Here is a 25,872-nt window from a genome sequence, read left to right as displayed (position 1 = left end):
AAGGGCAGTGAAAAAACAAAATCTATTAATACAAGCTACAGAGACAAAGAGGAAAATCAAAGGCTTTTATAAATATACTGTAGGGAGGAGAAGAGAAGTACTAGAGAAAAAAAACATATATGCCACTAGTAAATGAGTAGGAGGATGATATTAGTGGCTGAAATACTGAACTCCTTTTAAAATCTGTCAACAAAGAAATGATGGAAAAACAAACAAGGAAATACAATATAATTTATTATAATATAATAATAACAAGAAGTTACAAGAAAATTTTAAAATACACACATATACAAATAATTTGACCTGGATATGTATCTTAGCTCCTAAATTTACTACACCACTAAAATATTATTTTTAAAAAGTCATTGTCTGAGAGAGAAGAATGAAAGGAGAAAAGCAAATGTAATACCCATTTCCAAAAGCGGAAGATCTTGGCAGTAAGCACACCATAGAACAAACTTCTATCAGATGTAAAATAATGGAATAAATATTAACAAAACCACTAAGACCAAAATTTTAGAAAATGCTGGTCCTCAAATTATGGATTTAAGAGCCTAATTAAGCCCCTAAAAAAAGTGCCCTGAATTTCAAAAGCCTAAGGCACCATGTAGCTCTCACTGATTTCAGTGGGCACTGATGAATGCTTTGCACATTCTGAAAATCTCGGCATAGGTATATAATGGAACCAAGAGCAATAACAAATTTGAGTTTATAATGATTTTATATTGGGAGATTAACTTAATTGCCTATTTTAAATTAAAACTAAATTTGTGGGTGAAGGGAATGCAATTCCATTATATATTTGGATTTTATGAAAGCATTTGTTACTCTGTCTCATGAAATCTTACTTGAAAGAAAGTCTTACCATGACTTCCTTTCTCTGAGCAATTTATCTTCTGATTTTTCTTCTGATTCTCAACCAGTGAGAATGTCTTCTTTTTCCACAGCCATCAGGGCCAATACAGAGCTGGGGATGGAGCTCTGGTCCATGGCTACACTCCAAACACCCATAAACTGGCTAGTATACATATATATTATGTTGATAATACTACCCACAATATATATTCCAAGCATTTAAGTGTACGTATTATAGTATAGTAGTTATACAGCCCAAACTGGCTTTGTTATAATCCTGTACTCTTATGCTAAGTGTCCCATAACACTTGTGACAGTGGGGTACAGGAGTCTGGTAGAGGGCAAATATACTGGTTGGTGGATGAGTAGTTTTCTGTTCCCTGAGTGACCAGAGCAGGGGCTATACTAGAGTAATCAGGAACCTGCTAGAACCAGTTAAGGCAGGCAGGCTAATTAGAACACCTGGAGCCAATTAAGAAGAAGCTGCTAGAATTAATTAAGGCAGGCTAATCAGGGCACCTGGGTTTTAAAAGGAGCTCACTTCAGTTTGTGGTGAGAGTGTGAGGAGCTGGGAGCAAGAGGTGCAAGGAGCTGAGAGGGAGAGGGTGTGCTGCTGGAGAACTGAGGAGCACAAGTGTTATCAGACACCAGGAGGAAGGTCCTATGGTGAGAATAAGGAAGGTGTTTGGAGGAGCCCATGGGGAAGTAGCCCTGGGAATTGTAGCTGTCATGCAGCTGTTACAGGAGGCATTATAGACAGCTGCAGTCCACAGGGCCCTGGGCTGGAACCTGGAGTAGAGGGTGGGCCCGGGTTCCCCCCAAACCTTCCAATTGATCTGGACTGTGGGTTCTTCCAGAGAGGAAGGTCTCTGGGCTGTTCCCCAACCCACATGGTGAATCTCTGAGGTAAGAAAATCTGCCAATAAGCGCAGGACCCACCAAGATAGCGGAGGAACTTTGTCACACACTATGCGTTAGCTGAAGTAAGACTTCATTTGAGTAGATAATAAAACCAGGATAGATAATTATTTCTTCATGGCAACAGGAGAGGCGTTACCCACACAAACCTTCATGCCCCTGAGTACCTGGAGTGCATGTGCTCAGAACAAAGATAAGGGTGCATCCTGACCTGGAATGTCTGGGTTCAAACAAAAGACAAAGGGGATACACCATGATACCAGAAACCAACAAGGTAGAAAACTGATTAATTAAACCCAGTTTCAGATGATGTATATGGTACCTTTTCCTGGTAAACATAAAAGGATGGCTTTAGAGGCATAACTTTAGGGAGCACATCTTCGTAAGGTGAATGTAACATTGCTGCATAGGACTGCTCTTCAGAAATTGGTATCATATAGAACCTTCTTCTTGTACCATATTAATAAACCTGAGTGACATTGGTTATTTGGTCTCTTGAGTGTATTTCATAACAAAGTAACAAACCGAAGTGTGGTCAAGCAGTTGACTATAAAATTTATCAACACAATCCTCCAGCAGAGATCTTCCAATGCTACAGAACCACTTAAAAAAACTTTGTTAGAAACACTGAGCCTGCAACTACCCATTATGCTACTATATACAAGCAAGAGAGACAAGGTGGATGAGATCTACCTCATCTCTCTAATATCCTGGGACCGACACAGCTACACCTACACTACATATATACAAACAAGAACTCAGTCAGTCAGATACTAGGGGTAGGAAGTTGTTTCCAGCCTAGACATTTTGATCATATCAGGGTAGACAGAATCAGAAGGTATGCTGCTCACAGAAAGAAATTATTGTTATTCCATTCTGCTGCTTAACTTTTTTCCTGTTTCTCAAATAAATACTAAGGGTACGTCTATACTTACCCGCTGGTTCGGCGGCAAGCAATCGATCTTCTGGGATCAATTTATTGCGTCTTGTCTAAATCGATCCCGGAAGTGCTCGCCGTCGATGCCGGTAATCCTGCTCCGTGAGAGGAGTAGGTGGAGTCGACGGGGGAGCCTGCCTGCCACGTGTGGACCCGCGGTAAGTACCTTTAAGTTTGAACTAAGATACTTCGACTTCAGCTACGTTATTCATGTAGCTGAAGTTGCATATCTTAGTTCGAACTGGGGGCTTAGTGTGGATCAGCCCTAAGTGTGAATAACAGTAGGCAGATAGAGAGACAGACGAAATAAAACATGAGCTATCCCCCCTTTCAAGAAACAAGGCATAAACTGAAAAACTGTATTTGTGGACAACCCAAGTGTCTCACCATTTTTCATTTAGAGGTTTTTTTGTTTTGATTTTTTTTTTTTTTTTTTTTTTACGATTTTTCCAATTTTTTTCTGAAACAAAAAAAATAAAATAAAAAAGGGAAGATTTCTAGCAGGCCCAATTGTTTCTTGTTGCAATGAGTCCATTCCAATGAGGAAAGTGTGATTCATCCCCCAATCTGATTTCTGTATCGATCCCTTTCTTAATGATTCCCAACATTCTGTTAGTTTTTTTGACTGCCGCTGCACATTAAGTGGATGATTTCAGAGAACTATCCACAATGACTCCAAGGTCTCTTTCTTGAGTGGTAACAGTAATTTAGACCCCATTATTATATATGTATAGTAGGATTATGTTTTCCAATGTGCATTACTTTGCATTTATCAACATTAAATTTCATCTGACATTTTGTTACCCAGTCACCCAGTTTTGTGAGATCCTTTTGTAGCTCTTCACGTCTGCCTGGGACTTAACTATCTTGAATAGTTTTGTATCATCTGCAAATTTTGCCACCTCACTGTTTACCCCTTTTTCCAGATCGTTTATGAATATGTTAAATAGGACTGGGCCCAGTACAGATCCCTGGGGGACATCACTATTTACCTCTCTCCATTCTGAAAACTGACAATTTATTCCTACCCTTTGTTTCCTAGTTTTTAAAAAGTTACCAATCCATGAGAGAACCTTCCCTCTTATCCCATGACTGCTTATTTTGCTTAAGAGCCTTTGGTGAGGGACCTTGTCAAAGGCTCTCTGAAAATCTAAATACACTATATCCACTGGATCTCCTTTGTCCACATTCATGTTGACCCCCTGAAAGAATTCTAGTAGATTGGTGAGGCATGATTTCCCTTTACAAAAACCATGTTGACTATTTCCCAACAAATTATGTTCATCTATGTGTCTGACAATTTTGTTCTTTACGATAGTTTCAACCAATTTGCCTGGTACTGAAGTGAGGCTTACTGGCCTGTAGTTGCCAGGGTCACCTCTGGAGCCCTTTTTAAAAACTGGCGTCACATTAGCTATCCTCCAGTCATTTGGTACCGAAGCTGATTTAAATGATAGGTTACAGATGACAGTTAGTAGTCCTGCAATTTTACATTTGAGTTCCTTCAGAACTCTTGGGTGAATACCATCTGGCCTGGAGACTTATTACTGTTTAGTTTATCAATTTGTTCCAAAACCTCCTCTAATGACACCTCAATTTGGGACAGTTACTCAGATCTGTCACCCAAAAAGAATGGCTTGGGTTTGGGAATCTCCCTCACATTCTCAACAGTGAAGACCGAAGCAAAGAATTCATTTAGTTTCTCTGCAATGGCCTTATCATCTTTGAGTGCTCCTTTAGCATCTCAATCGTCCAGTTGCCCCACTGGTTGTTTAGCCCCCGAATATAAGGGGCCCATGGAGCCCAATATCGCCACTGTGGTGGGAAGGGCCTGGGTGGTGCCATCCAAGGGTTCATGCAGTATGGGGCAGGACCCTCGGAGTAGGACGAGGTAGCTTTTCTATGACCTCTCTTGATTGGGGTCTGTGGACAGGAGATCTGATAAAGTGACAATTCTCCCTGCACCCCAGATTCCTCATCACTGGAGGAAAGCTGTGCAGACCTTGCCTGAGTGTTCGGAGAGAAGTAGTTGTTAAGTAGGGGTGACTGCAAGCTAGGTACCACCAGCAGGTCCCTTGACTGTGTGAACTGCAGTGCAGTAGCGCCTCTGTGAGGGGAGGGCTGCGTGAGAGGAATTTGTTGTGAGGAGAGGTTCCTCTGCACCGATGTCCTGAACCTTCCGTCACTGCCGGCTAGCTCAAAGGCTGATGGTGCTGGGAGAGTGAGAGGAGCCTGCAGGGGGGTCAGGCAGGTTAGTATATGTCGGCACCACTTCCATTGCAGTGCCGAACGGTGCCGTGTGAGAGGCAGGCAACTGAAAACCTCAAGCCTTGGCACCAGGGATTGGGGTGACCGCCACAGGCAGGATTCGCGCAGCACCAGAGGAGCCTGGCGCATCAAAGGTACTCAGCCAGGGGAGCACCGGGAGGGAAGCAGTGGATCTACCCAGCAAAGTCTTGTCCCTGTGAATACCCTTTGCGGGTGAGAGAGACTGATGCTTTTTTGAAGTTTTCTTTTGTTTCTTTGAAGCAGGGAAACTGCGGTGTACAACAGAGTTGGAGCCCGGGTCTGAGGCTGGTCCAAGAGATTTGTGCAGCAGGAGCAGTTTTAACCTCAGCTCCCTGTCTTTGCATGCCCTGGATTTTAACTTGCTGCAGTGGGCACATTTTTGGGGCATGTGGGACTCCCCCAAATGTTTAATACATTTAGAGTGGCCATCTGAAAGAGGGATGGCATCATTACAGTTAGAGCAGCACTTAAAACCTGGAGAGCCAGGCATGTCAGAAGCAGCTGCGCTGACAAGAACAAAAAAAAATGTTTTTTGTTTGTTTTAAAGAAAAGAAAAAGGAAAAGGGTATCTAACTATTACGGGTAAGCTAAACTAAGAGAGAAAAGAGTTGAACAAGGGAGAGAAGAAATTCTCTAACGAGTCTGCTGAGATCCGTCTCAGGCCGGGGACGGTAGAGAAGGAACTAAGGAGACCGGCCGCGCACGCATACCATTAAGGCACACTCAGCGCGTGGGACAGGCTCTGTGCGTGCACGACTGGTATGAGTACTGCTGTCAAAATCTCTGAGCAACGGCGCAGGGACACACCAACACCTGGAATGGAACCCCAACAGGGACATCTCTCGAAGAAGTTTTGCAGTCCCCTGGCTGAGTTTTCTTTCATCCAGGACTCTTCCCCCCGCCCCCAGTACAGGTCTTTAAGAGTCATTGATGTCATGAGCAGAGATCATAGAATATCAGGGTTGGAAGGGACCTCTGGAGGTCATCTAGTCCAACCCCCTACTCAAAGCAGGACCAATCCCCAGGCAGATTTTTGCCCCCGATCCCTAAATGGCTCCCTCAAGGATCAAACTCACAACCCTGGGTTTAGCAGGCCAATGCTCAAACCACTGAGCTATCCCTCCCCAAATGAAGGAGGAGAGAGAAGTCAAGCATTCCCCGCCCCTTATAATTCAATTCCTTGTGTTAGAAACATCCTTGCTGAGTCATGTTGACCAAACAGTCTCTTGTGGACATGGGGTTTGAACTGTTGTTATGATTAAATGAAAAATTTCTTGTTCATGCATTCCCCTGCCAGAGAATGGCCATTTAAACACCTACCTGGGGTGACAGAGTGCCTTTGTCTCTGGATAACTGGTTTGGGTCTGCCTTTCTAACTCCGGAACATGTTACAGCAATATTGTACAGTAAAATCTTATAACTTCACATTTAATGCTGGTACACACATTTTACCAGGAAAATAATGTTCAGCAGATTATGAGTTTTCAAATGATACCTCCCAATGCATACTTTGTGCAAAATTTGTCATAATTCTATAAAAGTGGTGAATATAATTGTGTAGACTGTCACAAAGACACATTAGTGTTACTATATTAGGTGCCTGAATGCAATCATCTACATATAAGATTCATATCACCATATGGGATATACTGTTTTGGAAGGGGAGAGAACAAGCCATCAACAAAAGAAGCAGGAAATGGGAAATCATTTGGAGGCTTCCAGACCCAATGTGTTTTTACATTAAACACAACCACAAACGAGACCAAGAAAAAAGAAGAAAAATTGAATATATTTTAAGGCCAGAAAGGACAATTATATAGTCAAGTTTGACTTCTTGTATAACACCAATCATGGAATTGTATCCAGTTATTCCTGTATTGAGTCCAATAACTATAGTTTGACTAAAGTATGTCTTCCAGAAAGGCATCCAGTCGTGATCTGAAGACTTCACCAGACAGGTCATCCGCCACTTCCCTCAGTAGTTTGTTTCAATGGTTAATCACCCTCACTATTAAATTCAAATTAGAAACAAGGCACAGATTTTTGTCTATCTTCCAGTCATTGGTTCTAATTACAACTGTCTCTGCTATATTAGATTAGATTATTATTTGGTATTTTCGCCCTGTGAAGATACTTATACACCGGGGCGGGCAAACTTTTTGGCCTGAGGGCCACATTGGGTTTCCGAAATTGTATGGAGGGCCGGGTAGGGGAGGCTGTGCCTGTGGCCTACCGCCCCCTATCCGAGCCTTCCTGCTTTTTGCTCCTCAACGGCCCTCCCGGGACTCCTGCCCCATCCAACCCCCTGTTTCCTGTCCCCTAATGGCCCCCATGGGACCCCTGCTCCATCCACCCCTCCCTGTCCCCTGACTGCTCCCCGCCACCCCATCCAACCCCTCCTCTCATTCCTGAATGCCCCTGCAGGACCCCTACCCCATTCAACCACCCTTCTCTCTGACCGCACCCAGAACCCCTGCCCCGACTGCCCCCCGCTGTCCCATCTGACCCCCCCTCTCCTTCCTGACTGCCCCCTGGGACCTCTGCTCCCATTCAACCCCCCCCCCCGTTCCCCGCCCTCTGACCACTCCAACCCCTATCCACACCCCCACCCCTGACCACCACCCCAAACTCCCCTGCCCTCTATCCAACCCACCCTGCTCCCTGTCCTTTACCACGCTGCCTAGAGTACCAGTGGCTGGCGGTGCTACAGCCACTCTGGCCAGAGCACCAGGACAGGTACTCACGCTGGCTGGCTGGAGCCAGCCATGCCACCACGCAGCACAGAGCACAGGGTCAGGCCGGGCTTTGCAGCTTCACTGCCCTAGGAGCTCGGAGCCCCGCCGGCGGTGGAGCGAGCTGAGGCTGCGGGGGAGGGGGAACAGCAGGGGAGGGGCCAGGGGCTAGCCTCCCGGGGCAGGAGCTCAGGGGCCAGGCAGGAGAGTTCCGAAGGCCAGATGTGGCCAGTGGGCTGTAGTTTGCCCACCTCTGTTGAATACAGTGTATTCAAGTCACCTCTTGATTAAATTAAAGAGACTGAGCTTCTTAAATCTCTATTTAGAGCATTTTTTCTAGCCCTCAAATCATTTTTGTGGTTCTTCTCTGCACCATCTTAAATTTTTCAATATCCTTTTTAAAGTGGGGATACTGGAACTGGACACAGTATTCCAGTATCAGTCTCACTAATGCTGCATCAGAGGTAAAATCACTTTCCTACTCCCCCAGTTTATTCTTTGAAGAATCACATTAGCCCTTTTTGCCACAGCATCACACTGGAAGCTCTTTTTTAATTGTCTACTGTGACTCTTAAATCCTTTCTAGAGTCACTGCTTTCCAGGATACAGTCACCCATTCCGTAGGTAAGTTCTGCATTCTTTGGTCCTAGATGCATGGCTTGCATTTGTTGTGTTAGAAAATGCATTGTGTGTGAATGGGCCCACCTGATGAAGCGATTCAGTTCACTCTGTATGATTGTCCAGTCGTCATCATTATTTACCACTCCACCAACTTTTGTACCTCCCTAAAATTTGCTTCCAGATCACTGATAAAAATATTGAACCATGTTATGCTTAGAACAGATTCCTGTGTAGCCCCACTACGAACACCCTGCTTAATGATGTTTCCCATGTGGCAACTACTATTCAAAGCCCCCTTCTAAACTAGGATTATATGTGACAGAACTTTCATTTGACTGTATTTCTATGCAATGTTATAAATATTTATGAACTTATTATTACTTTGAATAAGTTAACATGAATATGACTTTTCCATGTGAAGTGACTATAAAGTAATTCCAGAATTCATTCTCATACAGGAAACATACAAGAGGGCTTATTCTGTCAGAGAGGCAGTTTTCTCTAATACAAGACTGGTATCTCTGCCACTGACTGACTAAGTGGCCATCTCACCTGTGCATGACAGTTCTCCATTGTTAAAAAGGAATAATATCTCCCTACTTCATAGGCATGTTGTGAGCATTAATGAATGCATGTGCTTTGAAGATGACAACACTATCATATAAGTGTGAACTTAAAAAAAGAAGAAAGGAGTATTTTTTTACCTGTATGAATAAGAGAGCATTTGAGGTTCATAATATTATTCAAGAATATTGAGATTTAAACAGCAGAAATTAATTTAAGAGATTTTCACTTACGGATTGAAGAAATGGTGCAGATATGTGCCAAAATCCAGAGTGTTGCCTGAATATATTTTATTTTAAAAATACATTTTTATGAATAAAGCTATGAAACAATTTTGCCATGATTTTTTTCCTGTAGTAAATTAAATTAAAAATGTTAAAATATTATAGACTCACAGACTTTAAGGCCAGAAAGGACCATCATGATAATCTAGTCTGACCTTCTAAACATTGCAGGCACATAACTTCACCCATCTACTCCTGTAAAAGACCCTAACCTCTGGCTGCGTTAAATACTTCAGGTTACAGAAAGAACAGGAGTACTTGTGGCACCTTAGAGACTAACAAATTTATTAGAGCATAAGCTTTCGTGGACTACAGCCCACTTCTTCGGATTTATTCTTCGGATAAATTTGTTAGTTTCTAAGGTGCCACAAGTACTCCTGTTCTTTTTGCGGATACAGACTAACACGGCTGCTCCTCTGAAACCTGTTCAGGTTACAGAGAATCCACCATTTATACTAATTTAAACCTGCAAGTGACCAATGCCCCATGCTGCATAGGAAGGCAAAAAACCCCAGGGTCTCGGCCAATCTGACTGGGGAGGGGTGGGAGAATTGCTTCCCAAACCCAAATATGGCGACTCTGAGCATGTGGGCAAGACCCAACAGCCAGACACCCAGGAAAGAATTCTCTGTAGTTACTCAGAGCTTTCCACATCTAGTGTCCAATCACTGGCCATTAGAGATATTTTCAGCTAGCGGTCACAGATCAGCTACATGCCATTGTAAGCAGTCTCATCATACTATACCGTCCATAAACTTATCAAGCTCAGTCTTGAATCAAGTTAGGTTTTTGCCACCACTACTTTTTTTAGAAGGCTGTTCCAGAACTTCACTCCTCTGATAGTTAGAAACCTTCATCTAATTTGAAACCTAAACTTATTGATGACCAGTTTATATCCATTTGTTCTTGTGTCAACAGTAGCACTTCATTTAAACAACAACTCTCCCTCCCCAGTATTTATCTCTCTGGTGTATTTACACAGAACAATCATATCTCCCCTCAGCCTTCTTTTGGTTAGGCTAAATAAGCCAAGCTCTTTGAATCTCATCTCATAAGGTAGGAGACTCAAATTCACCTGATCATCCTAGTAGTCTTTCTCTGCACCTGTTTCAGTCTGAATTAATCTTTCTTAAACATGGGAGACCAGAACTGCACACATGGAGCGGCGAACAGCAGAGGCTGGAGCGGCGAAGAGCAGAGGCTGGAGCGGCGAAGAGCAGAGGCTAACAGCGGGAGTTTGCCTGGGAGCTGTCCGAGAGGAGGTACGCTAAGTGCTGCATTGGGGGGCTGTGTTGGTGGGCCTTGAATGGGCCTGACTGGTATATAAGGGCAGTCAGCAGTGAACCAGCTGAGCGGGAACAGCAGAGGCTAACAGCGGGAGTTTGCCTGGGAGCTGTCCAAGAGGAGGTACGCTAAGTGCTGCATTAGGGGGGGCTGTGTTGGTGAGTATCTGAGTGTCTGCTGCTGGGACAGTTGGTCAGTTTGACCGTGTGCTTGATTGCTTGCTTGTTTGTTTGAAAAGTGTGAATTGGGAGTGCTTTGTTCCAGGTGGGCCTTGAGTGGGCCTGACTGGTATATAAAGGCAGTCAGCAGCGAACCAGCTGAGCGGCGAACAGCAGAGGCTAACAGCGGGAGTTTGCCTGGGAGCTCGCTTGGGGAGAGCGCACTGAGGCTTTCATCTGCAGGTTTCTCTGAGTAGTTCCTGCAGCAGTTGAGGAAGTTCTTAAGAGGATGGTGATATGGAAGGTGAGCGATCACCTGTTGTAACCTGCACAGGTTGTGCCATATTTGTCTTTCTTCCACAGGACAGAAGCGACTTTGTCTGTACAAAGTGCAAGCTGGTCTCCATATTGGAAGAGAAGGTTCGAGGGCTGGAGAAACGAGTGTCGACTCTGCGTTGCATAAGGGAAAATGAAGATTTCCTGGACAGACGTCAGGAGATGCTTCTACGGCCACAATGTTCTGAAGATTCAGAGCAGGCGCAGCAGGGACAGAAGGATTGTCTAGAGGTTTGGCAGCATGTGACCTCCAGAAGGAGAAAGAGGAGCGTCCATGCACCAGCAATGGAGATACAGGTGAGCAATCGTTTCCATGTTCTCTCTACAGGTACTAATGCGGAGAGTGGACTAGATGACCCATCTGAGGGAAGGGAGCAGAAGGAGACTCCACCGATTGGAAGGCAAAAGATGCACTGTCCTAGGGATGGGGGTTCCATGACCACCACTCCCAAGAGGAGGAGGAGGGTGGTGGTGGTCGGGGACTCCCTCCTCAGGGGGACTGAGTCATTTATCTGCCGCCCCGACCGGGAAAACCGAGAGGTCTGCTGCTTGCCAGGAGCTAGGATACACGATGTGACGGAGAGACTGCCGAGACTCATCAAGCCCTCAGATCGCTACCCCTTCCTGCTTCTCCACGTGGGCACCAATGATACTGCCAAGAATGACCTTGAGCGGATCACTGCAGACTACGTGGCTCTGGGAAGAAGGATAAAGGAGTTTGAGGCGCAAGTGGTGTTCTCGTCCATCCTCCCTGTGCAAGGAAAAGGCTGGGGTAGAGACCATCGAATCGTGGAAGTCAACGAATGGCTATGCAGGTGGTGTCGGAGAGAAGGTTTTGGATTCTTCGACCATTGGACGGTGTTCCAAGAAGGAGGACTACTAGGCAGAGACGGGCTCCACCTAACGAAGAGAGGGAAGAGCATCTTCACCAGCAGGCTGGCTAACCTAGTGAGGAGGGCTTTAAACTAGGTTCACCGGGGGAAGGAGACCAGAGCCCTGAGGCAAGTGGGGAAATGGGATCCTGGGAGGAAGCACAAGCAGGAGAGTGCAAGAGGGGAGGACTCCTGTCTCATGCTGAGAAAGAGGGATGATCGATGAGTTATCTTAAGTGCCTATACACAAATGCAAGAAGCCTGGGAAACAAGCAGGGAGAACTGGAAGTCCTGGCACAGTCAGGGAACTATGAAGCGATTGGAATAACAGAGACTTGGTGGGATAACTCACATGACTGGAGTACTGTCATGGATGGATATAAACTGTTCAGGAAGGACAGGCAGGGCAGAAAAGGTGGGGGAGTTGCGTTGTATGTAAGAGAGGAGTATGACTGCTCAGAGCTCCGGTATGAAACTGCAGAAAAACCTGACAGTCTCTGGATAAAGTTGAGAAGTGTGAGAAACAAGGGTGATGTCGTGGTTGGAGTCTGCTATAGACCACCAGACCAGGGGGATGAGGTGGACGAGGCTTTCTTCCGGCAACTAACAGAAGTTGCTAGATCGCAGGCCCTGGTTCTCATGGGAGACTTTAATCTCCCTGATATCTGCTGGGAGAGCAATACATCGGTGCACAGACAATCCAGGAAGTTTTTGGAAAGTGTAGGGGACAATTTCCTGGTGCAAGTGCTGGAGGAACCAACTAGGGGCAGAGCTTTTCTTGACCTGCTGCTCACAAACTGGGAAGAATTAGTAGGGGAAGCAAAAGTGGATGGGAACCTGGGAGGCAGTGACCATGAGATGGTCGAGTTCAGGATCCTGACACAAGGAAGAAAGGAGAGCAGCAGAATACGGACCCTGGACTTCAAAAAAGCAGACTTTGACTCCCTCAGGGAACAGATAAGCAGGATCCCCTGGGAGAATAACATGAAGGGCAAAGGGGTCCAGGAGAGCTGGCTGTATTTTAAAGAATCCTTATTGCGCTTGCAGGAACTAACCATCCCAATGTGTAGAAAGAATAGTAAATATGGCAGGCAACCAGCTTGGCTAAACAGTGAAATCCTTGCTGATCTTAAACGCAAAAAAGAAGCTTACAAGAAGTGGAAGATTGGACAAATGACCAGGGAGGAGTATAAAAATATTGCTCAGGCATGCAGGAGTGAAATCAGGAAGGCCAAATCACACTTGCAGTTAGCAAGAGATGTTAAGAGTAACAAGAAGGGTTTCTTCAGGTATCTTAGCAACAAGAAGAAAATCAAGGAAAGTGTGGGCCCCTTACTGAATGAGGGAGGCAACCTAGTGACCGAGGATGTGGAAAAAGCTAATGTACTCAATGATTTTTTTGCCTCTGTCTTCACGAACAAGGTCAGCTTCCAGATTGCTGCACTGGGCAGTACAGCATGGGGAGAAGGTGACCAGCCCTCTGTGGAGAAAGAAGTGGTTCGGGGCTATTTAGAAAAACTGGACGTACACAAGTCCATGGGGCCGGATGTGCTGCATCCGAGGGTGCTAAAGGAGTTGGCAGGTGAGATTGCAGAGCCATTAGCCATTATTTTTGAAAATGGATGGCGATCGGGGGAGGTCCCGGATGACTCGAAAAAGGCTAATGTAGTGCCCATCTTTAAAAAAGGGAAGGAGGAGGATCCGGGGAACTAAAGGCCAGTCAGCCTCACCTCAGTCCCTGGAAAAATCAGCAGGTCCTCAAGGAATCAATTATGAAACATTTAGAGGAGAGGAAAGTGATCAGGAACAGTCAGCATGGATTCACGAAGGGGAAGTCGTGCCTGACTAACCTAATTGCCTTCTATGATGAGATAACTGGCTCTGTGGATGAGGGGAAAGCAGTGGATGTGTTATTCCTTGACTTTAGCAAAGCTTTTGATACGGTCTCCCACAGTGTTCTTGCCGCCAAGTTAAAGAAGTATGGGCTGGATGAATGGACTGTAAGGTGGATAGAAAGCTGGCTAGATCGTCGGGCTCAACGGGTAGTGATCAATGGCTCCATGTCTAGTTGGCAGCCGGTTTCAAGCGGAGTGCCCCAAGGGTCGGTCCTGGGGCTGGTTTTGTTTAATATCTTTATTAATGATCTGGAGGATGGTGTGGACTGCACTCTCAGCAAGTTTGCAGATGACACTAAACTAGGAGGCGTGGTAGATACACTAGAGGGTAGGGATTGGATAAAGAGGGACCTAGACAAATTAGAGGATTGGGCCAAAAAAAGAAACCTGATGAGGTTCAACAAGGACAAGTGCAGAGTCCTGCACTTAGGATGGAAGAATCCCATGCACTGCTACAGACTAGGGACCGAATTGCTAGGTAGCAGTTCTGCAGAAAAGGACCTAGGGTCACAGTGGACGAGAAGCTGGATATGAGTCAACAGTGTGCTCTTGTTGCCAAGAAGGCTAACGGCATTTTGGGCTGTATAAGTAGGGGCATTGCCAGCAGATCGAGGAACGTGATTGTTCCCCTTTATTCGACATTGGTGAGGCCTCATCTGGAATACTGTGTCCAGTTTTGGGCCCCACACTACAAGAAGGATGTGGAAAAATTGGAAAGAATCCAGCGGAGGGCAACAAAAATGATTAGGGGTCTGGAGCACATGACTTATGAGGAGAGGCTGAGGGAACTGGGATTGTTTAGTCTCCAGAAGAGAAGAATGAGGGGGGATTTGATAGCAGCCTTCAACTACCTGAAGGGGGGTTCCAAAGAGGATGGAGCTCGGCTGTTCTCAGTGGTGGCAGATGACAGAACAAGGAGCAATGGTCTCAAGTTGCAGTGGGGGAGGTCCAGGTTGGATATTAGGAAAAACTATTTCACTAGGAGGGTGGTGAAACACTGGAATGCGTTACCTAGGGAGGTGGTGGAGTCTCCTTCCTTGGAGGTTTTTAAGGCCCGGCTTGACAAAGCCCTGGCTGGGATGATTTACTTGGGAATTGGTCCTGCTTTGAGCAGGGGGTTGGACTAGATGACCTCTTGTGGTCCCTTCCAACCCTGATATTCTATGATTCTATGACAGTATTCCAGATGAGGTCTTACCAGTGCCTTGTATAATGGTACTAACACTTCCCTGTCTCTACTGCAAATACCTTTCCTGATGCATCCTAGGACTGCTTTAGCCTTTTTCACAGCTGCATCACATTGGCGGCTTATAATCATCCTGTGATCAACCAGTACACCAAGATCTTTCTCCTCCTCTGTTGCTTCCATCTGATAAGTCCTCAGCATATAGCAAACATTCTTGTTGTTAGTCTCTAAGTGCATGACTTCGCACTATTAAATTTCATCCCATTTCTATTATTCCAATTTTCAAGGTCCTCCAGATCTTCTTGTGTGATATTCCGGTCCTCCTCTGTATTGGCAATACCTCCCAACTTTTTCTCATCTGCAAATTTTATTAACACACTCCCACTTTTTGTGCCAAGATCATTAATAACAATGTTAGATAAGTCCCAAGACTGATCCCTCAGGAACTCCACTACCAACCTCCCTCCAGTCTGAATTCACCTTTCAGTCTGACCTGTTGTAGTCTCCCCGTTAACCAGTTCCTTATCCACATTTCAATTCTCATATTAATTCCCATCTTCTCTAATTTAACTAATAATTTATCATGTGGAACTGTATCAATTGCCTTACTGAAATCCAGGTAGATTAGATCTAGTACATTTCCTTTGTCTAGAAAAACCCAGTTATCTTCTCAAAGAAAGAGATCAGGTTGGTCTGGCATGATCTGCCTTTTGTAAAACCATGTTGTATTTTATCCCAATTACTATTTACCTCTATGTCTTTACTACTTTTTCTTTCAAAATTTGTTCCAAGACCTTGCATGCAATTGAGGTCAAACTAACAGGCCTGTAGTTTCCCGGATCACTTTTCTCTCCTTTCTTAAAAATAGGTACTTGTGACGTTCTATATTTTTTTGGTCATCACACTTACAAGACTATGATAAATTTTGTATAAAGTATGTCTTGTGAGAAATCATTTGAAAACTCAATCTGCTGAATATTGATGCCCTGGCAAAATGTGTCTATCAATATTATATGAGAAGTTATTAGATTCTACTATGCATCATTGTTATAACATGCTCCAAAGTTAAGACAAGCAGGCACAAAACAGTTTTTCAGAGACAAAGACACCCTAGCACCCAGTCAGGTGTTGAACAGCTATAAGTGCCATTCTTCATCAACAGGAAGGTGTAAACAAGAAATTTACATTTCATCACGGAGATGGTTCAACCCTCACATCCACAAGAGACCATATGTTGCCTACACCCCAGCTGGGGGTAATCCTCAAAGGGGGAGGATGATATAAAAATGAGAGACAGTCGGATAGCAAGACTGGTGCATATAACATTTTATTTGAAGAAATGACAGACTTTCTATGAGCTTGCATTGTTCAGTAGTGTGCTGGACAGCACAAGATGCAAATCTCTAAGGTAAAGTCTGACACTAAGAATTTGCAGATGTCACCCTGTATGTAATTCATGAGTGACTGGTCAGCATGCTCATGTGTTTAGCTGCGAGTGAATTTGCATGCTGAAGGCTGTGTGAGCAGGCCAAGAGTGGCTGTTCTAACAGCAAAGCAAATTAAAAGGCACCCCAGACTAGAGATTAAAGTGGACACAGCTGTTCAACAGTCCAAATTGTATCCTGGGTAATGTCACAGTACTACATTAGCAATTCTCCAGTCATAGGGTACAACCTCAGAGTTTACGGATTCATTAAAAATCCTTGCTATATGTTAGATCTATAGTGTCATTTTCTTAATTGTTTTGTCACAATTGCAGATTTCAAACGCTGATGTGATAGCAAAAATAGTATTACTGAAAAATATAAGGTTGCATAGACTATTTAACTCAAAATAATATAGTTTAAAATTCTTCAGTTAAATTTTTAAAATCCTTAAAACCCAGGAAGATAGATATGTTTGATGACAAGCATGCAAACACAGATGCTGTTAGTGCAGTATTTTAAGCTACTGCTGTAGTTATGCTGGAACTGTAGTAATTCTACTATTTCAGTATTGTTTAGAGCTAATACTAATGACTCATACACAAAAAGATAAAGTAAATCAAATATTCTCTTACAACCGATAAATTAGTACAAAATTCATAACAAAAGAGGTTTTATTTTATTTTATTTATTTGTTATGAAATTGTTAGAGATTATGTCCTAGCATTACCACTTCCACTTGCTTATACTTGGTTTTCATAAAATTTATAGTCAAGTTAAATAGTTTACCTCTCTTTCCCTTTCATTCTTAGACAGCTGCATCTGTTTTAACATCTGAGATCTCTGCTCCATCATAAGAGTCTTCTCATATGTGAATGCTGAAATATCATTTTCAAACTGCAAAATAAGTATGCCGTCATTAAAAGGAGAAAAATCTCATTTACAACCCTTTCCTCCCCCCTCGACCCCCTCCACCCCCCCCCATCATTTGGGTAACATCCTTGGGTTTGCTTTAATTTGTGTTCATTTACATCCTAACAGTATTTCCAAGTCTATATTTGGTAAATATCTTCTGTTTTCAATGCTTTGGAATTCTAATTTTCAAGTCTACACACTATTAAAATACTCCTTCAAAAATATGTCACTAGACACTGTATCATATCAGAAAAATTTAAGACTTTCCATTGGTCTGTTCTTATACTGACTGCAGGAACAAGGATGGGCCAAAAGCCGCCTTTTAAACCATCTTTGCAGCTCCTGTATTCTGGCCCCAACCCCTCTAGTGCACAGGCTTGTAACTGCACCTCTAGCATGCCTCCAATGGTAGGAGGGCTGTGAGGGGAGTGGTGGTGGTGCAGAACTGACACAAGCTCTACACTGCCTAGGGAACAAGCTAACACCAGCGGTATTTCCTGGGGAGCTGATTCCACACAATTTGCAGTCCTCTTGTGCACCAGAGAAGGGTAAAGAGGCAAGACTTTAATAAAGAATATGGTCCTTTGTGTCCTGAGACATTGAACAAAAATTAAGTGTAACTATATAACAAAATAGATATAACATTCCTAATGAGAACAAAATAAATAAACATATCTATTAAAATATGCTCTTACAAATTAGTAAAATATTCTAACTGAGGTTGTTATGGCTGGAAGAAATAGTGGCATTAATCAAACTGAAATACCAGAAATAGTTATTTCACACAAAACAAAAAAGAAAGCAGAAAATAGGCATTTTGGCAAATAAGGAGCACAAAGAAGTTATAAGAAAGTAATATTTTGCAAATATATGTGTGGCAGTTCTAAAGAACTCATGAGGTAAATCACTACTCAAAATGAATCTCTGAAAAGAATGACTTTAACATGATTTTGAAAGGATCACCTGAATTTATACTGAAATTAGTAAATGCCAGAAGACAGCAATTTCTTCTTCATTACTGTAAACACATTACCAAATCTGAAAAATTCACAAAAAACACAAAACAAGATGGACTACCCTTTCAAAATACAGGAGTAAAAAGACTTTAAAAATATTGTGAAAAAGTTCCTCCTCTACCTTGGTGGGTCCTGCACTTATTGGCGGATTTGCTCGCCTCAAAGATTTACCATGTGGGTCAGGAAACAGCCCAGAGACTTGCCCTCTGGTAGAAGCCACAGTCCAGGTCAATTCCTCCTTTCTCAATTCCTCCTCAGGAGTTGTGAAGTTTGGGGGAAACCTGGGCCTGCCCTCTACTCTGGGTTCCAGCCCAGGGCCCTGTGGACTGCAGCTGTCTAGAGTGCCTCCTGGTACAGCTGCGCGACAGCTACAACTCCCTGGGCTACTTCCCTCTGGCCTCCTCCCAACACTTTCTTTATCCTCACCACCTGACCTTTCTCCTGGTGTCTGATAATACTTGTACTCCTCAGTCCTCCAGCAATATGCCTTCTCACTCTCAGCTCCTAGTGCCTCTTGCTCCCAGCTCCTCACATGCACGCTACAAACTGAAGTCCTTTTTAACTCAGGTGCCCTGATTAGCCAACCTGTCTTAATTGATTCTAGCACTTTCTTCTTAATTGGCTCCAGGTGTCCTAATTAGCCTGCCTGCCTTACTTGGTTCCAGCAAGTTCCTGCTTGTTCTGGAACTGCCCCTGTTACCTTACCCAGGGAAAAGGGATCTACTTAATCTGGGACTAGTATATCTGCCTTCTACCACTCTCCTGTAGCCATCTGGCCTGACCTTGTCACATATCCCCCACCCCCACTCAACACCACGGGGTTGGGCAACTTGGGACATCAGGCAGTGTACCCATGACAAGCCACCCGCATTGCCACGGTGGCTTCCAGCCCGGTGTTGTATGGTGAATTGAAAAGGTTGTAGGGACAGGAACCATCTGGCCACCCTTGTGTTCTTCTCTTTATTTCGTGCATGGCCAGTCACAAGGGTAAACTGTCATCCCAGAAGGTAATAACGTAGTGTTTCCATGGCCCATTTCACAGCTAGGCACTCTCTCTCAACCATGGAATACTTCTGCTCTCTCGGGAGGAGTTTCCTACTGAGGTAGAGGATTGGGTGTTCTTCATCTCCGACTATCTGAGATAGGACAGCTCCCAATCCTACTTCAGATGCATCTGTTTGTAAAATGAATTCTTTGTTGAAGTCCAGGGCTATAAGCACGAGGTTATTGCAGAGGGCTGTCCGTAGATCCGTGAATGCGTTCTCCGCAGCATCAGTCCACTTCACCATTATCAGGTCTGTCAGGGGACTCGCTCTCGTAGCGAAATGGGAATAAATCGTCGGTAGTACCCCACCACACCCAGAAATGCCCGGATTTGCTTTTTCCGATTTGGCCGGGGCCAATTTTGGATAGCCTCTAGTTTGTTTAGTGGGGGCTTGACCATGCCCCTTCCTACAATGTAGCCAAGGTATTTAGCCTCAGCTAGCCCCATAGCACTCTTGGCTGGGTTGGCTGTGAGCCTGGCCCATCTTAGTGTGTCCAGAACCGCTTCCACCTTTTCCAAGTGGGTCTCCCAGTCATCCAGGTATGCAGCTGCATAACCATTATAGGGCCGCAGAAGCTTGTCCATGAGACGCAGGAAGGTGGCAGATGCCCCATGCAGTCCAAAAGGAAGAACAGTATATTGAAACAGTCCCTCTGGTGTAGAGAATGCCGTCTTTTCTTTTGCATTTTTGTCAAGGGGAATCTGCCAGTATCCCTTTGTTAAATCAAGGGTTGTCAAAAATCGGGCATTGCCCAGTGGTCAACTAACTCATCAATGCGGGGTATGGGGTATGCATCAAATTTGGATCTCTCATTCAGCTGGCGAAAGTCATTACAAAATCTAGTGGTGCCATTGGGTTTGGGCACCAACACAATCAGACTCGACCATTGACTGTGGGATTCTTCAATGACTCCTAGTTCCAACATCCTTTTTACCTCTGCCTTGATCTCCTCCCTTTTTGCCGCTGGGACCCAGTAGGGTCTTAAAGTTACCTTTGCCCCAGGGTCTGTGATAATGTGGTGATATGCTTCAGTGGTCCGGCCTGGTTTGGTTGAAAACTTGTCCTGGTACCAGTTGATCATCTCAGTTACCTCCTTCTTCTGGTTCGGTGTCAGATGAGGGGATATTCTGATCTGCTCATGTAGGTTATTTCCCTGGATCGGGGCCTCTTGGGCCACCACACGTCTCTTGTTGGTGCCAAGGTTTCAAGAGGTTAATGTGATAAATCTGTACTTGTTTCCGGCCTCCTAGCTGCCGCACCTTGTAGGTTACTTCCCCCACAGGTTCAACCACCTCATAGGGCCCCTACCATTGGGCCAGAAGCTTGCTTTCTGCCGTGGGTACCAACACCATCACCTGATCCCCTGGTTGGAACTGTCGGACTTTTGCCTGGCGATTGTAATGGGTTCGCTGGGCCTCCTGAGCCTTTTTCAAATGTTCCCATACAATAGGGGTGACCCGGGCTATCCAGTTTTGCATCTGGAATACATGTTCTATTATATTTCTCCCCTCATTGGGTTCCTCTTCCAGATCTCTTTGGCGATATCTAGTATGCCATGGAGGTGACGCCCATATAATAACTCTAAGAGGGAAAACCCAGTTGAGGCCTGAGGTACCTCCCGGATAGTGAACATAAGGTAAGGGAGTAGGGTGTCCCAGTCTTTCCTGTCCCAACTTACCACCTTCCTTATCATAGCCTTGAGGGTTCGGTTAAACCTTTCTACCAATCCATCAGTCTGCGGATGATAGACTGAAGTTCTCAGGGTATGTATATGGAGCAGTGTACAGAGGTCCTTCATTAACTTAGACATAAATGGAGTCCCTTGGTCTGTTAATATTTCCTTCGGTAACCCCATTCGGGCAAAGATCCCCACCAGCTCTTTCACTATCATTTTAGAGGCCATGTTCCACAGGGGGACAGCTTCTGGGTAGCGAGTAGCATAGTCCAAAACAACAAGTATATATTGGTGGCCCCGAGCCATCTTCTCCAGGGGTTCCACTAGGTCCATGGCTATTCGCACGAAGGGGACCTCTATGATGGGAAGAGGTACTAAAGGTGCTGACTACGCTTCACGAGCTTCCCTGAGATAAGCGTGATAGCACTCCCCGAATCAACCAGTGCCGTGGTCTCTACCCCATTTAGTTTCACTGGTCTGGTGTTCATATGTGGGGTTAGTGAGATCCCCACAAGGTGGATTAGGGAGTATGGGTCTGCCCAGTTCCCCAGGTTACACTGCATAGGCTCCTCGGCATTGGGACACTGTGCAGCTATGTGTCCTCACGCCCCGCCGGCATAACATCTGTATGGAGCCCTAGGCATTCCCTGGTCTCTTGGTTTGGGCAGTCTAACATCACAATCTTCTTTCCCCCTTAGTGCTCCAACTCTTTGTGGCCTCTGGTGGGCCTTCAGCCCCTCTCCTTTTCCACCTGGGCCCTCCTGGTGGCCCAGTCACCCGAGCTCTAGGGCTTGGTACTGCTAGTTTTACCCGGGGTGCCTCTTTTTTAACTGGTCGGGTCAGCTCCCTCGCTGTCCTTCACCTCTCTACCAGTGCGACAACCTCGTCATAGGTGGCGGGTTTGTTCTGGCTTACCCAGGCGCGAAGGTGGTAGTCCCCTTATGTACAGAACCTCTAGTATCTCTTCTGGACTCTGGGACTCCATTTGCAACCACTTTTGTGCGAGATGGATGAGGTCATACAATTGGGATCGTGGGGTTTTGTCTTCCTGGTACCTCCACTCGTGATATCGCTGGGCCCGCACTGTGGTCATTACCCCAGATCTGGCCAGGATCTCTGCTTTCAGCTGGGGATAGTCTGCTGCAGCCTCTTCAGGCAGATCATGGTAGGCCTTTTGGGCCTCCCCATACAGGAATGGGGCAAGGATGATCAGGAGACCACTGATCTCGAGGCCAGGCCTCCCATTGGGCTGTTCTCTCAAAGGCCAGAAGGTATGCCTCTACATCATCCTCCCACGTCATTTTCTGCAGCCAATGGCTGGCCCGTATATACTCAAAATATATGCTTATAGTTTGTATCAAGGTGTTACTCCCCAGCAGAGGTGAAAAAGGGGTTTCCTGCCAGACCAGAGATGTTTATCCATTGTTACAAAGTTCCTCCTCTATCTTGGTGGGTCCTGCACTTATTGGCAGATTTTCTTGCCTCAGAGATTTACCATGTGGGTTGGGGAACAGCCCAGAGACCTTCCCCTCTGGAAGAACCCACAGTCCAGGTCAATTGGGAGGTTTGGGGGGAACCCGGGCCTGCCCTCTACTCCGGGTTCCAGCCCAGGGCCCTGTGGACTGCAGCTGTCTATAGTGCCTCCTGTAACAGCTGCATGACAGCTACAATTCCCTGGGCTACTTCCTCAGGGCCTCCTCCAAACACCTTCTTTATTCTCACCTTCCTCCTGGTGTCTGATAACGCTTGTGCTCCTCAGTCCTCCAGCAGCACACCCTCTCACTCTCAGCTCCTTGAGCCTCTTGCTCCCAGCTCCTCACACTTGCCCCACAAACTGAAGTGAGCTCCTTTTAAAACCCAGGTGCCCTGATTAGCCTGCCTTAATTGATTCTAGCAGCTTCTTCTTAATTGGCTCCAGGTGTCCTAATTACCCTGCCTGCCTTAACTGGTTCTAGCCAGTTCCTGATTACTCTAGTGCAGCCCCTGTTCTGGTCACTCAGGGAACAGAAAACTACTCATCCAGTGACCAGTATATTTGCCCTCTACCAGACTCCTGTACCCCACTGGTCTGGGTCTGTCACACTATCTATCAGTGGAAATGTAAAGCAAGTATTTGTCTTTGTCACAAACACTAGTCTTCCCTAAATGAAGATGAGATTTAACAGGAAGAGGACAGCAGGGGGAAAAGGCTTTGTCTTGGGGTGCACTTCAAAGGTTTGTCGATCTGTAACTGGGGGACAGGGACAGCACCCCATTATCTTGAACTTGAAGAAGTAACCAGGCAATGTGATTGCATTCATGAAAATGAGATCCCAACTGGTCCTGGTTGGAAATGCTGCAAGAAACCTTTAGGTGAGATAAGACTGCTTTTACGCAGCTGGGTAGCCTGTTAAAGTTAAAGTTTAATCTATAAGAAGCATGTTATACTTCAGCATTATATGTAACCATTTCTGTTTCCACTTATTATCCTTATTCACTATCTCTTAAATCTTTGATAATAAACTTATGATTGTTTCACTATACATATATCTCAGTGCTGTGGTGTAATAAAGGACCTGATCCTGAGAAGTACCAGTCAAGCTGTGTGTAGCCTGTTCCATCAGGGACATCTTACCTGGTAATTTCTGTGAGTGTCCAGTGACAAGGGCTGGAAACTACAAGGGCATGCTTTCAGAAGGACTTGGGAACCGGGGTGCACCTATTACTAACCCGCCCAGCAAAGTAAGGGGTTAGTAGAGCCCTGAGGAGATTGTTTGGGTGACAGACTGGAGGTGTCAGTTAAGCACAAGTAATTCTCTCTTTTGCTGAAGCAGAGGGGTAACAAGGGGACTCACCATCCTGGACACCCCAAGCAAGTGTAACACATGTCCTTCATGGCATCATGGGTCAAATGAATCACTCAGCCCTGGCTTCAATACCCACAACCTCGACTCCCTCACTGAAATGGCTCTTGAAGCTAGTGTTTTCATGGATCTCTTGAAGCCTCTCCTAGGCCTTGATTCAGAAAAGCATTTAAGCAAAGGGTAACTCTAAGAACATAAGTAATCTCACTGAAATCAATGGTATTATGAATGTGCTTAAAGTTATGCACATACTTCACTGGAGCAGGGTCCTAATTCTGTTTGCCTTTACAGTCCCCTCTCAAACTGGAAATTCAGGCGAGGTTACTTACCTTTCAGTAACTTGTTCTTTGAGAAGTGTTGGCCCTATGGGTGCGCTACCATAGCATATGAGCATGCCCTTGCACTCTTGGCCAGAGATTTGAGTTAGCAGTGTCTGCAGGTCTGTGCCTGCATGCTACGCTAGATGGGGATTAGACTATATGACCCTTGCAGTCCCTTCTAATCCTATGATTCTACATGGCCTCATGCTTCGGAATGAGGAAATATGGGGAGAAGTGGACCCGCCACCACTCCAGTTCCTTGTCAACTACAAAGCCAGAGGGGAAAGAGGGTGGGGCAGCACCCATGGAGAGAAAATATCTTGAAGAACTCAAGTTCCTGAAAGGTAAGTAACCTCTCCTTCTTCTTCGAGTATATGCTCCTATGGGTGCTCAAGCACAGACTCCCAAGCAGTAACTCAACATGGAAGTGGGTGCTGAGGAGGCAGATCCAAGATGGTGCAGAGGACATCATCACCAAAAGTTGTGTCCATCTTGGCACAGAAAGACTATTGTAATGTTTGGAGAACATGTGAACTGAGGGCCAAATTGCGGCCCTGAAACTTTCAGAGATAAGGATGTCTTTGATGAGGGTGACAGAAATGGACTGAGACCTAGTGGAGCATGCTTCCACTTTGAGGGGGAATTGTACCACAGCAATCTTGTACCAGGCTATGATGCAACCCACTTTGATAATCTTTGAGAAGAGATCAATTGTCCTTTCATTCATTCAGAAAAGGAAATGAACAGTCTAGGGGAAATCTAGAAATGCCTTCTGAACATCTAAAGTGTGAAGCCTTGTGTCACTTCTCTGGAGGAGTGAGGTTTGGGGAAGAACATTGGCAGACAGTTATCTTGCCTGATATGGTATAAACCAAGGATGTGGGTATAGTGTGACCTCAACATGATAGAAGGCAGTGTAAGGTGGGTCAGCCAGGAGAGCTCTGAGCCCTCCCACCCTTCTAGCCAAGGTGATGGCTACCAGGGAAAAGGTCTTACAGGAAAGATGGAGGAACAAAGCTGATTGCCATAGGTTTCAAAGGAGGTTTCCTTAAGTTACTGAGAACTAAATTAAGATTTCAAGAAGATGTGGAGTTCTCAATATGAGGGAACAGATTAGATAAACCCTTAAGGAATCTTGCAGTGGTAACATGACCAAAATATAAGAGGACCTCAATAGGCACATGAAAGGCCATAATAGCTGCCAGGTATATCATGACAGAACTCATAGGTAGTTCTGTGTTTTTAATTCAAGCAGGTAATCAAGCATCCTGGAGAGAGGAGCTTCAAGAGAGGCTATAGCTTTCTACTATTTAGCACTACGGACTGTACTTCAGATGAATAGTCCACCTCTAAGGCTGAGAACGATCGAGGAGCGAGGCCTTGAGGATCAGTGATGCAAGGTTGGGGTGGCTCATGATGCCCAAGTTCTGTGTTAGTAGATTCAATTTCAGGGTATGATAGTGAGGTATCTCTACAGAAAGGTGAAGTAGAGCTGAATAATACATTTGTCTTGACCAAGAAGGCACTATTAAGATGACCCTCGCCTGCTTCTACCACAATTTGATTAATGCCCTGAGGATTAGCATTGTTGAAGGGAAGGTATAGAGGAGGCGGCAAGAATAGAGGACTAGGAGGACATCTCCTAAAGAGTTGTGACATAGTGCCCCTTTGGAGAAAAAGATGTGGTATTTTGTATTGGTCT

At 45.1% G+C, this 25,872-nt stretch overlaps 1 protein-coding gene across 4 annotated transcripts in view; it reads right to left on the bottom strand.

Annotated features, from left to right (window-relative positions):
• Nucleotides 1–25,872, bottom strand: part of SLC12A7 (solute carrier family 12 member 7) — a 354,616-nt gene that overhangs the window by 16,604 nt on the left and 312,140 nt on the right. For all 4 annotated transcript variants that reach the window (XM_065584171.1, XM_065584173.1, XM_065584170.1 and 1 more), the window contains exon 21: nucleotides 17,145–17,252. In XM_065584171.1, coding sequence (XP_065440243.1) covers nucleotides 17,145–17,252 — 108 coding nt within the window. The remainder of the gene's footprint in view (nucleotides 1–17,144; nucleotides 17,253–25,872) is intronic.

Source organism: Chrysemys picta, chromosome 2, assembly GCF_011386835.1.
Source record: "Chrysemys picta bellii isolate R12L10 chromosome 2, ASM1138683v2, whole genome shotgun sequence".
NCBI classification, from domain to species: domain Eukaryota; kingdom Metazoa; phylum Chordata; order Testudines; family Emydidae; genus Chrysemys; species Chrysemys picta.
The sequence above is the reverse complement of the archived record's forward strand: the minus strand, read 5'-3'. Positions and strand labels throughout refer to the sequence as shown.